The following is a 14,357-nucleotide window of genomic DNA, read 5'->3' on the forward strand; positions in this document are numbered from 1 at the left end:
CAGGCTAAAAGACCAGGCTACATTGGTACTATATCAGCTGAAAAGTATGTAAGTGTGCCAACATTCATACTCACTTTCAAATGTATCTACTGGATACAGACACCATCTGACTATACGTTGGAAAACAGTGAACTATCCAAAAAAGAACTATACCCAAAAGGGACGTATTCAGAACACACCTAACACAGCAATGCTACGGCTTGGTCCTAAAAAGGCCCTAATTTCTTTAGAATTAAATTTCCCTACTACACGCATGATTCCCGCTAAACCAACATATGGAATTGGTCAATATAAACCTGTTATGTCAGATAAAAAAAGACTCTGAGAGGTTCTGATTAAGGTTCTGATTAAATAAAGATTTCATGGTAAAAAACAAACAAATCTATAATTGCATAAGGGTTTCACATACTTTCAAGCAGCACTGTATGTTCACTCAGAGTAGTAACTGTTGTGCTGTTCTATGAGGAAACCTACTCAAGATTATTTGAAGGCTTCATGTTTTTATTTGGAGTATTAAGACTACCTAGATAGGTTGCTATTAACGTTTGCTATGGTGAGAGTCACTGGTGGGCTTGGGGGAGGAGGTGGAGCAGTTGGTAGCTGCCAGAACTTCAAGGGGCACAGTGCGATCAGAATCATGTCTCCCAAACCACATAAAGCGCTCCCCTGTCTGGGCTGCAGCAGCAGCAGTGGACCTCTCCAGATGGTTCCTGGGAAAACGCCTGCTGGTGGTGCTCAACGTGTCCTGGCTGCCCTGGTAGTCTGTCTGGTAGCTGGAGAAGTCTCCACTCCTCTCCTCCATACTGCTCACACTACCACGGTGACATATGCAGAAGTGGGAGTTATGTTGCCTACGCTCGTCCAGGCATTTCTTGCGACCTAAGCCCTATCAAGGAGGACATGATACAATGTTGTTTCCATTTAGTTTACTTCGTTTACTGTGGGGAACATGGCGCGTTTCGACCTGCAGGGGGAGCCACAGGACGGTTGGCGAAGGGGATGGGGGCGTAATTGGCACCGGCTGATGCCATTTAGGTCCTCCATCCCCTTCACCAACCGTCCTGTGGCTCCCCCTGCAGGTCAAAACGCGCCATGTTCCCCACATTTACTTTACAACATTTACTGATAATCATTCAAAGACATATCTTTTGATGCTGTATTTATTGTAATGGGAATGCTGCTTACATCATCAAATGGATTAATAGTATCTTGCAATGCATTCCGGTTATCGTGGGCTGAAAATGGATAGAGTCTTCCCATGGTTTTCTGTAAAGAGAATAATCATTTGGCGTAATAGCCCCATAGTTTGTTGACATTCTGTAGTTAGTAAGGTGGTAAACTACAGTGCTCTGTGTAAGTAATGGGACAGTAAAGCATTTTTAAAGCAAACATAATTGCCTGAGCGAATTTCCCTGGTCAGTCTCATTCACACATACCCCGCAGCAGGGAAATTCCATGGACTATAGGCCTACTGGGAAGGCTCGTATGTGTGAAATGGGTTTTACACTACTCAAGCGGTGGGCAGCCTTTCGAGTTGCAAGAGATTCCGGATTGCACCTTTAAGCTAACCTGCCTGCAACTCAAGCTAAACCTGCTAGCAACTTAAGCTAACATACAGCACTATAGCAGGTGTCAACATACAGCACTATAGCAGGTGTCAACATACAGCACTATAGCAGGTGTCAACATACAGCACTATAGCAGGTGTCAACATACAGCACTATAGCAGGTGTCAAAGCTGTGTGCTGGAAAACCTGGTTAGTGCATAGTGTAGTGTGCAAGTTATGTGGGGTTTTGCTCATTTAGAATTTCCTATGTTTTGACAATCCATAAGTTCTCACTTAAAACATATACAAACATAAATATAAAACATATATATAGGTAGGGTTAGGGTTAGGGTTAGGACCTAACAGTACAGTAAGTACCTAACCCTAATCCTAACTTTCCCACATGTACCGTAACATACAGTACATACAATTGACATGACATTGACATTATGTGCAAAGTTAATGAGTAGAGTTATCTCAAGGAGTATCCCAAGAAATTGCATTACATCTCAAGGAATCTTACCAATTTGTCATCTTTTTCCATTGAAGAGAATCGCTTACCATCTTCTGTCATTTTCCAAGGTTGACAAAAAAAACGACCCTAACCCTATGAAATACTTTACACACATACACTTCAGACACGAGAAGGACCTGTAAACAAAGTGTTACTATAGAGACGTATTAATAATTGAATAATGCGCATTTTGTAAAACGTGTTTGTCACATCAGAATGAATCGATTATGGTGCTTTGAATTCGATGGGGAATTCGATTTGTTGGCATTTCATCAGATTAAACAATCAATAAAAAGCCTGACTAGACATTTCAAAAATCATCCTGTCTGCTTCTAGAAACTGGAAGTAAACCCAGATTATTATTATTTTTACATACATGTAATGTTGTACATTCAAATTAAATGAAATAAGGTGTCCAAAATAAATCGTATCATGTCATTTGTTAAATGTTTTGATAGCTAGTTATATTCAACCTTCTAACACAGTATTTAGCTTTTCATCCAGAAGTCGGCCAATTGGAGACCGGCCGCTGCAAAATGCTGCTCAAACCCGCGATGTGACAGAGCTGAATATATCATGACCTATCACAAATATCCACCAACATTATTAGCTTACAATAATTTAGCCATACCCCAATTCATCTTTGAAATGAAACGAAACGTGAGCTGGGCTAAGCCCTCGATGTTTCAAGGTCCTAACAACGTGCCTGTCCTACACAAAGCAATGCTTTGGAAAATGTTTGTCACTGCTAACGTTTTTAATTAGTTTTTTTAATTAGTTTTTGTATTCATTAGGGTTAGGCATGTAAGGGCATGGTTTAGAAAAACAAATCAAGAGGTGTTTGTGGATAGTAAATTATATTTGTACACAGTAAAAACAACAGGAAATATTTCACAGGGCAGCAGATATCTACAGCATTGGTGCGGAGGCATGTGTGTGACTGACAGGCCAGTCTAACACTGCTGGGGTTGGGTCCTCTCACAGCCCATCCTGGGTGTGACGTTGACCTTGTAGTTCTCTGGCTGGAGGACAACCCCAAATTTTCCCTCCAGGCTAGGCAGTGGCTGGCCAGGGGGTACAGTCAACGTGAAGGCCTGCAGGATCCAGGAGAGGAAGAGGAAGAGCTCCATTTTTGCCAGCGCCTCCCCCAGGCACACGCGCACCCCTGCTCCGAACGGGAGGAAGCTGGGTGAGGGGGTGCACAGACCCGTCCCTTCCATGTTTAGGAACCGACCTGCATATTTGCACAGAGATAGACTGAATACAGAGTAAATTCAGGATGGAGAGAGACATGTATCTTATCTGTTTATGTGCACTTAGTCTCACCAGGGTCAAACAGCTCAGGGTTCTTCCACTCTTTCTCATCATGATGCAGGGACCACAGGTTGATGATGACACGAGTTCCTTTCTGCACATTAAACTCCCCAATACTGCAAAACACATCAAACAACTCACCAATACTGGCAAACTCTTTCAAATTAAGATCATGCATTTGCCTGTGTGATTGTCCCATGTATGTTAAGAGTGAGTGAATGAGAAGGGCAGTGTGTGTGTGTTTGTTAAGTAGCTAGAGTCAGTGAGTGTGTTTGTTAAGTACCTAGAGTCAGTGAGTGTGTATGTTAAGTAGCTAGAGTCAGTGAGTGTGTATGTTAAGTACCTAGACTCAGTGAGTGTGTATGTTAAGTACCTAGACTCAGTGAGTGTGTATGTTAAGTACCTAGAGTCAGTGAGTGTGTATGTTAAGTACCTAGAGTCAGTGAATGTGTATGTTAAGTACCTAGACTCAGTGAGTGTGTATGTTAAGTACCTAGAGTCAGTGAGTGTGTATGTTAAGTACCTAGAGTCAGTGAATGTGTATGTTAAGTACCTAGAGTCAGTGAGTGTGTATGTTAAGTACCTAGACTCAGTGAGTGTGTATGTTAAGTACCTAGAGTCAGTGAGTGTGTATGTTAAGTACCTAGAGTCAGTGAATGTGTATGTTAAGTACCTAGACTCAGTGAGTGTGTATGTTAAGTACCTAGAGTCAGTGAGTGTGTATGTTAAGTACCTAGAGTCAGTGAGTGTGTATGTTAAGTACCTAGAGTCAGTGAATGTGTATGTTAAGTACCTAGACTCAGTGAGTGTGTATGTTAAGTACCTAGAGTCAGTGAGTGTGTATGTTAAGTACCTAGAGTCAGTGAGTGCCACGTGGGGGATGAACAGCGGTGCGACAGGGCGGATACGAAGCACCTCCCTGATGGTGGCCTCCAGGTAAGGCAGACTCCCCCTGTCACTGAGCTGGGGGGTCCTGTCTCTGCCTACCTGACTGTCCAGCTCCTCCTGAATCCTCTTCTGCACCTGATAACACAGTGTACACATTGTAACATTGTCCCTCTTCACCCCCACTGCCCCTCTTGTAGAGTTCTTCTACTGTATTTTTTCTTTTTAAGACTCTTCTAGCATTGTGACTGCCGATGGCACCTAGTGCTAGCAGCATTTCTTTTTCTTATGATGGCTGATGTATAGATGATTCACTTACGTTAGACAAATGTACTTGTAAGTCGCTTGTAATGTACCTGCCTGTACTTGTAAGTCGCTTTACATAAAAGCGTCAAAAATGCACACAGACAGTCATGGGATACATACAACAGATAAGCAGATTGTCACCACCTGTGGATGATGAATGAGGTAGGCTATGGCCCATTTTAGCACTGTTGTTGTGGTTTCCACACCAGCTCCAAAGATATCGCCCACGGTCATGAGGACGTGGTCTTCGCTGAGGCCCACAGTCTCTGTGGTGATCTCGGACGTGTTGTTATTCTCTGCGCTGCGTTTGGCCCTCAGCAGTGCGTCCAGCAGGTCTCTCTGCACATGATCGCTGTAGTCCTCCTTTGGAGGTAGATAAGGCGCTGTGTCACTAATCAATCATACACCATGACTTATAGCTCAAAGCCCCAGGTATTGATGATGGTTTACATAGTGCTAGTGGGGTGTTTAAGCTGGTATTTTCCTTGAGCAAGCCGGAATTCTGGTTCACCAATGAAAGAAAGTGAAAACTGTTTCCTGAACTATGGTATGTTCTAATGAGCCATCGGCAAGTAATTGCAGAGTCACTTTTGTCAACTGTACTGAGATGTAGGGAGACCTACCTTGTGTTCTTCATATTTCCTCTGAAGGAGGCAGTCTCTGGTGGTCACACATTGCTTTAGAAGGCGGAGGTCTGCATTGGGGAAGACCTGAGGGAGAAAGAGAGAGAGAGAGAGAGAGAGAGAGAAAGAGAAGAGAAGAAATGTAAGAACTTGAACAGATGCTGAGAAATCCTGAGAGAAATGTGATCTAGTGTTTGCATTTCGGCACCCAGGACTGCAGTTTACGTCAGAAAGGTGTTCCCTTCCTTCAGTCAGAAAATAGGTTAAGCTTAGTGATTAAGTTAGCCTAAGATCCACAAAGTGGCAAAAGAGAGTGATTGAACGAGGGCAGAGGGGAGTGATTGGACAAGGACAGAGGGGAGAGGACAATAATGCTTTGTAAGGAAATGCAACCCTCGACAGAACTGCTATAATACATACGTTTCGAAGCACCCATTTATTGTGCTTATTTATTTCTGTGTATGTGTCTCCTGTTTGCCTTGGTGACTGTACCTGTAGCCAGGGGAAAATGTCCACCAGGCTGTCCTTAGCGACGGTGTCCACGATGCCCTTGCTGTACTGCAGCATGGCCTCAAACTCAGGGTCGTCATGGCGATAGGAGGAGTTGAAGCAGAGCGAGCATACCACATTGGTTACAGCCCGCGTCAGCTCAGGGGACAGGTCCACTGGCACACTCTCTGCTACCTCGCCCAGGGTGTGACATAGAGAGAGGGCCTCCTGGCAGACTGCAGACCCAAAAAGGAGAGAGTAAGATGGAGGGAGGCAGGGATGGAAGGAGAGGTAAAAAAAGGATGTGGAAGGATTTGGAATGAAGAGAGAAAAGAGGAGGGGGAAGAGGAGAAAAAGAATGGGGAAAGTAAGAGATGAAAAGAGGTGGAGAGAGAATGACAAATGACAGAGAGGAAGAAGGGTATGGGTAAAGGTTGTTACCAAAGGCAGTGGACATTGGAAGCTACAGACTCAGTCTATTAGAGCTCAATAAAATACAATACTGAATTGCATGAAATGTATGATGACAGCAGAATTGTTTGATACTCACTCATTTTTTCAATGGAGGCAGTGCCCTTTCCAAACATGCACAGGGCTCCATGTACAATTTTGCGGTGAAACCTCCAAGTGGCACTGTAGTCTCCAAACGCAATATCTTTACCATCCCTCGTTAATATGTCTGTAGTTACCTTAATAAAAACAAAAATGTATTGTAGAAGTTACAGGAAAGCAATGGATAAAACCTAAATAGCTTTTCAGGCACATTTGGCTTCGAGACAAAAACACCTTTCAGCAAATAAATCTCATAGTTATTGAATAATATGACATTGTAATAGCAAAAACTAAATCCAATGGAATAATTGAAAATGCATGCAGTCACTCACTGAACGGGGTCTCCCTGCAAAGATTTTCCCCCTTTTAAGCAGCACCTCTCTGGCGTGCCGATGGTGGTTGACGATGATGACCTTGTGTGAGCCCAGCATCAGGGAGAACGTCTGTCCGTACTTCTGCTGCAGCTCCTGGAAGAGAACATGTGGCTGCTCACTTCGCAGACTCAACAGGCTACCAATGAGTGGGAGCGCGGGCAGGCAAGGTGGGCCCCCGGGGCCTGCCCGCGACTTTCGGAGCTTCGCCTGCAAAAGCAGCAGGATCAGCCCGACGGCAGAGAATACACACAGGCACAGGTACCAAGCCATAGTTATGGGTGAATGAGACCTACCGAGACCATGCATCACAGAACCTCAGAGGGTTTTATGCTGCTCCTTCAATGCCATCACCTTGACCCGAAATATTTTAAGCGCTATCTTTAACAGTTCATGCCAGTTTAAACAAGATAAGCTCGTTTAACTATGATGCACCAAACAATTTGCCAAATATTGTTTAGCCTAAAGGCAAGATTTTGCCTAGATACTGTTTTGCCTAAAGGCTAAACTTTGCCTAGATACTGTTTTGCTCAGCCTTTTGCTTTAGGCCTATAATGTTCTTTGTATTGGCCTATCAGTGTTTTTACCATTTACTAATATAGACCTTAAATGGACAATCTGTAACTGGTACATAATCTTTTTACTTTTAAATAATGATATATAGTCATTGATTCTTGAAGAATATAACTTATACCCTACTTACCCTATCAGAACCCCAAATATGAGCTTGTTTTACACCAATGTTACCAATAGACACCATTAGAAACCAGAAAACGTGTAGGCCTACTGTATGCCTAATATTATAGGACATACACCAAAAACCATCAAAGACCATGACAAAAAAACAACAACAAAAAACTTTCAGAAAAATAAAATAAAATAAAACGATTTTTGTCGCTGTTATACATAATAATTTTGCACAATCCTGCACAATGGCAGAACCCTCACAGCAGTGTTGGGGAAATGACTCTATAAATAGTAAGGACATTTAAAGGGCTGGAATAATAGTAGGGGGGCAATGGTAGGGGGGCAATGAGTAGCGATAGTAGCTCACTGCACTGTGGCAAAACGGTTGTTAACTACTGAAAACACTACTAAGGTTTTGAATTTAGTTTAACTACCACCAAGATACAGTGAAATGCAGTTAAACTAATAGTTGAGCTACATGTAGTGGAACTATTCCCCAACACTGCATTTCAGGTCAGGGAGAGCCAGGGAGAGCTTTTCATTGTTTTTTAATCCGGAAAAACGGGACTTGTTTGTCCCTCAGGCCTATCCGTATCACAACATTACGATGGCTCTTGCAATGACTTCCTCAGAGTCGCAGCCGAGGTTTGGCCAGTCTGTCAAAGGTTTGTTGTCTGATAAAGTTGGCTCCTGCAGCGGGGATGTGATCGCCCTGACCCGGCAGGTACTAAAAGGATCCCGCAACCAAGAGGTAAAGAGATTTGCCTTAAATCGACTGTCAGTATAACATAATTATGTTCGGTAGCTAGCTACTCTAGCCTCATCACCGTTGTCTTAGCGCGACTCCGTCCATCCTGTGTGATCCATAACCGTGATGGATCTAGCAGCATGGTCTAGTAGTCAAAGCCTCTTTTTTAATCATATCTATAATAATCTGGTCTGGCCAGCAGAAGTATGAGCTAGCTAGCTAGCTAGAACACATGACGTTACCTTAGCTAAACTGTACTAGCAAGCTAATAAACGTTAGTACACTACACTTCAAATAGTATGAGGCTGCAAACGGAACATTTCACAGCAAGTGTATATATATATTTTTTTGAATCATCTGGATAATTTGATTTGATTTAGCAAGCAAATGAGTGTCCAAAAGGCTGCTAAATATACAGATGAACTGTATAAACGTCATGACGCGAAGCCACGGTGGAAAACCCGTGTGGAATGTTTGGAATGCCACGTTTGGATATTTCGGATATGAAGTCAATGAATGAATGAATGAATGGTCTTTATTGACATTTATGAGGGGGGGGCTCCCCTGGTGCTAGGAAAAAAATAATAATACTAAAAACAAGAAGGGAAAAGAGCTGGTTTACATAAATAAAGGCTATGTACACTATCCACTAAACTATACTATACAAATAAAACACTGTGCTGTACTCTATGCTATGCTATAAATATCCTAACATTTCCTATCTCTGAACCTTATGTAAGTCAAGACGCAAGATGAAAGCTTGAGTCAGACTCCCCAGATACTGGGATCCGTATTCAAGTTCAATCAAATAAGAACCACTCAATGTCTTTTTCAGCTACTCGGTCAAGCGGCCAGAAACATGGTTATCCAGGAGGATGCCATACTGCACTCAGAGGACGTGAGTTCCCAGGTCCACATGTCACATGACACTCCTCATTAAAAAAAACAAAAAACTTTATAAGTATATATGAGTGAGTTTTTGCCATGGGGTTTTAAATCCTGATCACCAGGTCCAGTTTTCCCAGCCCGATGATGGCACTGATCATGTAAACATCATAAAGCAAGTAGTCAAGACCTCACAGTATTGTGACGACCCAATTTATTCTGAATTCAACAGCATTGTATTTTTTGTTTCTGCAGAGTCTGAGGAAGATGTCCATCATAACCACCCATTTACAATATCAGTGAGTTTATTTATCGTGTTTATTTTATTTTCACAAGATATACGTGTCCTGTGAACTAGGACATCCTGTTTGCATGTGTCATTTGTGGGAAATGTAATGCTTGAATGATAAATAATGACTTCAATCGTAAACAAATACTTATCACTGTCTCTTATTTTATCATCCAGACAAGAGGCCATCCAGAAGAAGTAAGTCAAAATAGAAACTCTGTTTATGGAAATGGTTTTGCATCACTGTCTAAATACCAAGTCAAAACAGTGTTTGACATTATAGCTCAACGATATCTCTCTGTGCTCTGTCATCACAGTGTTGAACACTCCAAGAACCTTCAGGATCAACTGAGACACTTACTGAAATGAAAGGACAGAAGAACTGAGATACAAAAATGAAAGACTGAGAGCACCATCTGTATCTTGGAGTAGGAGGAAGCCCCCATACACTTTGATCTATGACCGAAGATCAGTGTCTATTTCGCTGAACAGTGAACACCATAGCAGAGACTATGTTGAATCTTGGGTGACTTGAACCTGGCTCACTCATCCACAGTACAGGTCTGATGGGAAGAGTTCTGTGGGAGCTTTGACAGAAGCATGCTGTTCTCAATACTATCTATTGTATACTGTTTAGTATGTCGTAAGTCGATGTAGACAGCACATACAATTACACACAATAAGAAAGCATGCCATTTCGGTCCACTGAAAGATCTGATTTTTATTGATCGAATTTCTTTTTTCACCAGTTTTTATTTTAAGGTGAGTTGTAAAAAAATAAATATGCGTACTTATATTTCTGACGAACAAATCATTGTTTTCTTTGTACCCATCTGAGATACACACCTTAAAAGTAATGTATAGTATATTAACTACTTTAACTACTTAATATACTTTAATGTAAATAGTATAGTATGTGAAGTATTTAAAGTTGGGCACATGAGAAGTTTCCTGGGTGACGGTATCAGCGGTATTTGAAGGCCAAGCAGCTGCCTGTCCTAGATGACGACCCTGGGCACCACTCTGCACACATAAGGGCCAGGTCTAATGCTGTGTGTCTCGTGCATTCTATCCGACATGTTACATCAGAGTATGTGTCCAGAGTAAGACATAAATGACCTTTCTGACCAGCGTCCCGTTGACAGCCTGACTTGGTCAAAAACCCATAACTGACCCTAACCTAAACCAAATCTTAACCAATTCAGAAATTCAACCCCAGTCTGATGGTCGGGTGGTGGTGGTGGTGGTGGTGAGGGCGGGGGAGTTGACAAGCAGGTGGGTTGGGTATGAGCCCCCTACTAGCTCTCCGTGTAGACTGTTGGAGCCAAGATTTGGAACCTTGAGCTTGAAAGAATGTTCTTCCTTGCAAAAATTCCATCTTATCAGCCTCCAAGGCCTCTTGGGAGACATGGCCAGGGCATGTGCAGGGGCAGAAATGAACCTCCGTCCAACTGCATCCTCCTGACGCTCTGGTCTATTGTCAGCAGGTGCAAAACGTACACAAGTTCAAATTAAGGCATATTGGCAATTTGTGTCGGCAGTAATGGGTGAAATGATTGTGCTGTAGCACTGTCTCTCCTGAGCTCACATGGGTGGAGTAGTGGTAAGAGATCTGTTTTTGACATTACTGAGGACAAGTGCCATCAGTTGTGCTGAAAGATTCTGGCCTTGAAAATAGTACTAATATTTCAGACACACCCTCTAGCCCCTGTGTGATAATAGGCCATTCACATAATACATTTCGAAACTAAGATCATATCATGTAAATGCTGCATTTTTACACTATGCTGCACACACTGTTTGGATTAAACTAGACTTGATTGAAACTGAAAGTAAAGCAAGGACAAACACTCTTCTTCTGGCTCCTCTATCCTCTGAGACAAACCCAACACACTTCCTTACCATCAATCAATGGTAGATGTTAAGTGGAATCGTTGGGATGACCCAAGTCTTAACCCTATCCAAAGAGAGGGCAACCCTCCCATTTAAGGGGGTGATGTCAGAGCTGTGCCCTCCCAAGGACCCAAGTTTGCATCTATCTAACAAAAAAACAAAAGTACTCAGGACAGCACCTGATGTGTGCCTATTCTCTGGAATAGTTTGGCGCCCTCTGTTGGCACAATATTGTAATAACACCACTGAAGTGCAACCATCCTTAGAAGTAGAGCAGTATAGACTTTTAGATGTAATTTCTCTAAATATTTAAGGCCTTCAAAAAAGGCAGGTGCAATTATAACAGTTGATCGTAACTAAGATTCATTTTCCAGCAGTCTCTTGTTTACAAAACCAATTTAAAACATCTGAGAGTCTTATATAATGAAAAAAATAAAACCTCTTAAGGAAAGCCATCAATGTGGCTTCAACACTTACACGTAAACAAAAGCGTTAGACAATAAATAATAAATATATTGTGTATATCTCCTTCTCTCATATCTATACATCTATCTGTCCTTCTATAATCTAGCTACAATCTGACTAAATAACAGTGAATCATTTTTTCTTCTTTTGGCTTCATAGTCCAAAAGTTTGGATTTGAAATCAAACATTCATTATGCGGTAAAGTATAGATTCTCAGCATTTATTTGATGGTATTTGCATGTCAACACTTTGTATACAGTCCCCATATTTCAGGGCACCAAAAGTAATGGTAAAAAAAAAAGTAATTCGTATTCACTAGGTATCTTCTCTGGTGGTGTTCAATTGGATTTAAAACAGAAGATTTACTTGACAATCTAACAATTAAGACAAATGAGCCGGTTCTTGTGGCAGCTATACATGCCCAAACCATATAACAACTCCATCATGTTTCACAGATGAGGTGATATACTCATCTTATCTGTCTACAATATCTTTTTCTGGACTTCTGTAGTTCTGCTGGTGAGTAGTGGTAGTCTCTGACACATTCACGTCTGCCTTCAGTCATCCACTGTAGAAGTCTTCCTTGGCCAACCAGAGTTCACCAGGGGCCTGTTCCACTAAGCGAGATTAACTCTGATCCAGGCGATTAACTCTGATCCAGGTTTAAATAAGCTTGCGGTCGGTTCCATCAATGTGGCTCAAATAATTCGCTGCTTGGTTGCAATCCTTCTGAGTAATTCTGGTCCCGAGCACACTTACAGGCTGGTTTAGGTAATGCGTGCGTCAAAAAATCTCTCACAGGCGGAAACTACATCCCGAACGACAGTTCCTCAAGTGTCTTTTAGGAAATATTAGTTCCCACTTTTTATGAGATAGATAGATAGATAGATAATTTGACTGTGTGATAGATAGATAATTTGATATTTTGAAAGTGTGATCGATCGATAGATAGATAGTTTGATTGTGCGATAGATAACTTGATATTTTGAAAGTGTGATAGATAGATAGATCGATAAATAAAAAAGTGTAAAAATAATAATAATGAAAAATTGGTATGTCTATCAACTTGCATTGCCTTTATCACAGTGGTGTGGCTGGCACAGTGGTTAATGCAGCCAGCTAGAGTTCCAAAGGTTGCGTGTTTAGAGACTTGATTTAATTGAACGTTTTTTTTTTTTTTTTTTACATTTAACCGTAGCCTTCATGCAAATCGATTTACAATAGATATATATGTCTAAGTGAATCATCTATCCATCAGTAATCATAAGAAAAAATTATCTATGCCAAATCCAGGGTCCAGTTAGAAGAACATAATTTACTACTCAGAAAGGCTTCAAACACCATTGTAATCGTGTCAGTTCTTGTAAATTAGCCTGCACCATCATTTTATAGCCTACATACTTTTTTAGATGAGATTTTAGATTAGATTCAGACAACGAAATGCAGTAAAAAGTGTGTCAGAAGAGGGATTTGAACCACCGTCTTAAAATGACGAATAAATACTATGGCAGCGGTCGATACCACTATTCCATCGTGACGATATGATGGTTTGTAGCCTGCTGCTCATATCACCACAGTAGTAAATATTCATTTATTAAAATATGAACATATAACAATAACTGGGGCTAGTATGACCTACGCATTTAATCGGTCAGCAATTTCTTGCCAAACCATTTGACTCGCCTTGTTAATTGCGGCAGTATTGCACTATTTTACATCTTATTTTTCCGTCTTCATAAAGATCAATAAGTCGGAATGCTGCGCAAAAGTAGGACCCCTGCAGAGTGGAGTATCTTCATTTCGACAGTTCGGGGCTCTTTATGTCTGCGTGCACGCGCCCATATCGAGGATTTCTAAGCCGGTGTTCTGTGAACACTCATGACACAAGCCTGATCCTCGTTCGAGGAATCACCTGAGGCTTGAATTCCAATCCCGAGTTGCCTGATCGCCTGATTTATTTTAATCACCGATATACTAATCAACGTTAGTGGAATAGCCTCCAGTACTTTTTTTTTTTTGCTGATCCAAACTGTTGATTTTGGCAAGCCTAAGGTTTTGGCTGTTTCTGTTTTTTCTGATTCTCTCTCTCACACACACATGCATACAAGCACACATAATCAATACAAATACCAGGTATCAAACTGATGATGTGGCATAGAGAACAGTACTTCTTTATCTTTCACAACCGTGTGTTTCTGGTAGAGCTTTACAAGTACCAGTTTCTTGTACAGTGCCATGCATAAGTAATGGAATAGTGAAGCATTATTTCTACATCATCAAACAGTTACTATGCGGTGAAAGAAGAGTTCTCAGAAAATTCAAAAAAGCTGTTGTTTCAATCTCAAAATATTCAACAGTCGGTTCTTGAAAATAAACAAATATCAACAACAGAATAGTAACAGTTAAAAAGTGGGAAAATATATTTTCTAAATGAATGGCATGGCTTTCATTACTGTGCAGGTAAATCCACCACATAGAAATGTGACCTCGTGTTAAAAAATATCTGTCAACAGTCAATTCTAACTTACAGTAGAGGCAGGTCAGACTCATTCCAGTAACAGTGAAAACATCTCAAGTCAAAATGTTATAAATCAACCCTATAAACTTTGCAAACAACAAAATTTGACGTTGGCAAAACCTTTCACCCACATTAGGAGGTTAAAAATAAACCATTTGGGGGAAATGGGTTGAGGCAACGTAACAAAGCAGAAACACTCAGACATACGTACACACAAATATAGATTATATTCTAAAAAGTCTGTATACCAATCTGATCTCATACTGCAGAA

General features: G+C 41.2%; 2 protein-coding genes across 2 annotated transcripts; one reads left to right on the forward strand and one right to left on the reverse strand.

The window, feature by feature from the left end:
* Nucleotides 1-3,014: 3,014 nt before the first annotated feature.
* cyp17a1 (cytochrome P450, family 17, subfamily A, polypeptide 1) lies at nucleotides 3,015-6,874 on the reverse strand (the record flags this gene model as incomplete). Its single annotated transcript, XM_080531142.1, has 8 exons — nucleotides 3,015-3,295; nucleotides 3,388-3,491; nucleotides 4,229-4,398; nucleotides 4,711-4,929; nucleotides 5,190-5,276; nucleotides 5,682-5,914; nucleotides 6,229-6,367; nucleotides 6,563-6,874. 8 exons carry the CDS (start codon nucleotides 6,872-6,874, stop codon nucleotides 3,015-3,017), a joined length of 1,545 nt encoding a protein of 514 aa, XP_080387268.1.
* A 1,021-nt stretch (nucleotides 6,875-7,895) lies between these two features.
* On the forward strand, nucleotides 7,896-9,904 carry borcs7 (BLOC-1 related complex subunit 7; the record flags this gene model as incomplete). The annotated part of the gene is made up of 5 exons (XM_080538547.1): nucleotides 7,896-8,039; nucleotides 8,872-8,934; nucleotides 9,177-9,220; nucleotides 9,388-9,408; nucleotides 9,528-9,904. 5 exons carry the CDS (start codon nucleotides 7,896-7,898, stop codon nucleotides 9,577-9,579), a joined length of 324 nt encoding a protein of 107 aa, XP_080394673.1. The 3' UTR covers nucleotides 9,580-9,904.
* Nucleotides 9,905-14,357: the final 4,453 nt, after the last annotated feature.

Source organism: Nansenia antarctica (genome assembly GCF_963989245.1).
Source record: "Nansenia antarctica genome assembly, chromosome: 1".
NCBI lineage: Eukaryota > Metazoa > Chordata > Actinopteri > Argentiniformes > Microstomatidae > Nansenia > Nansenia antarctica.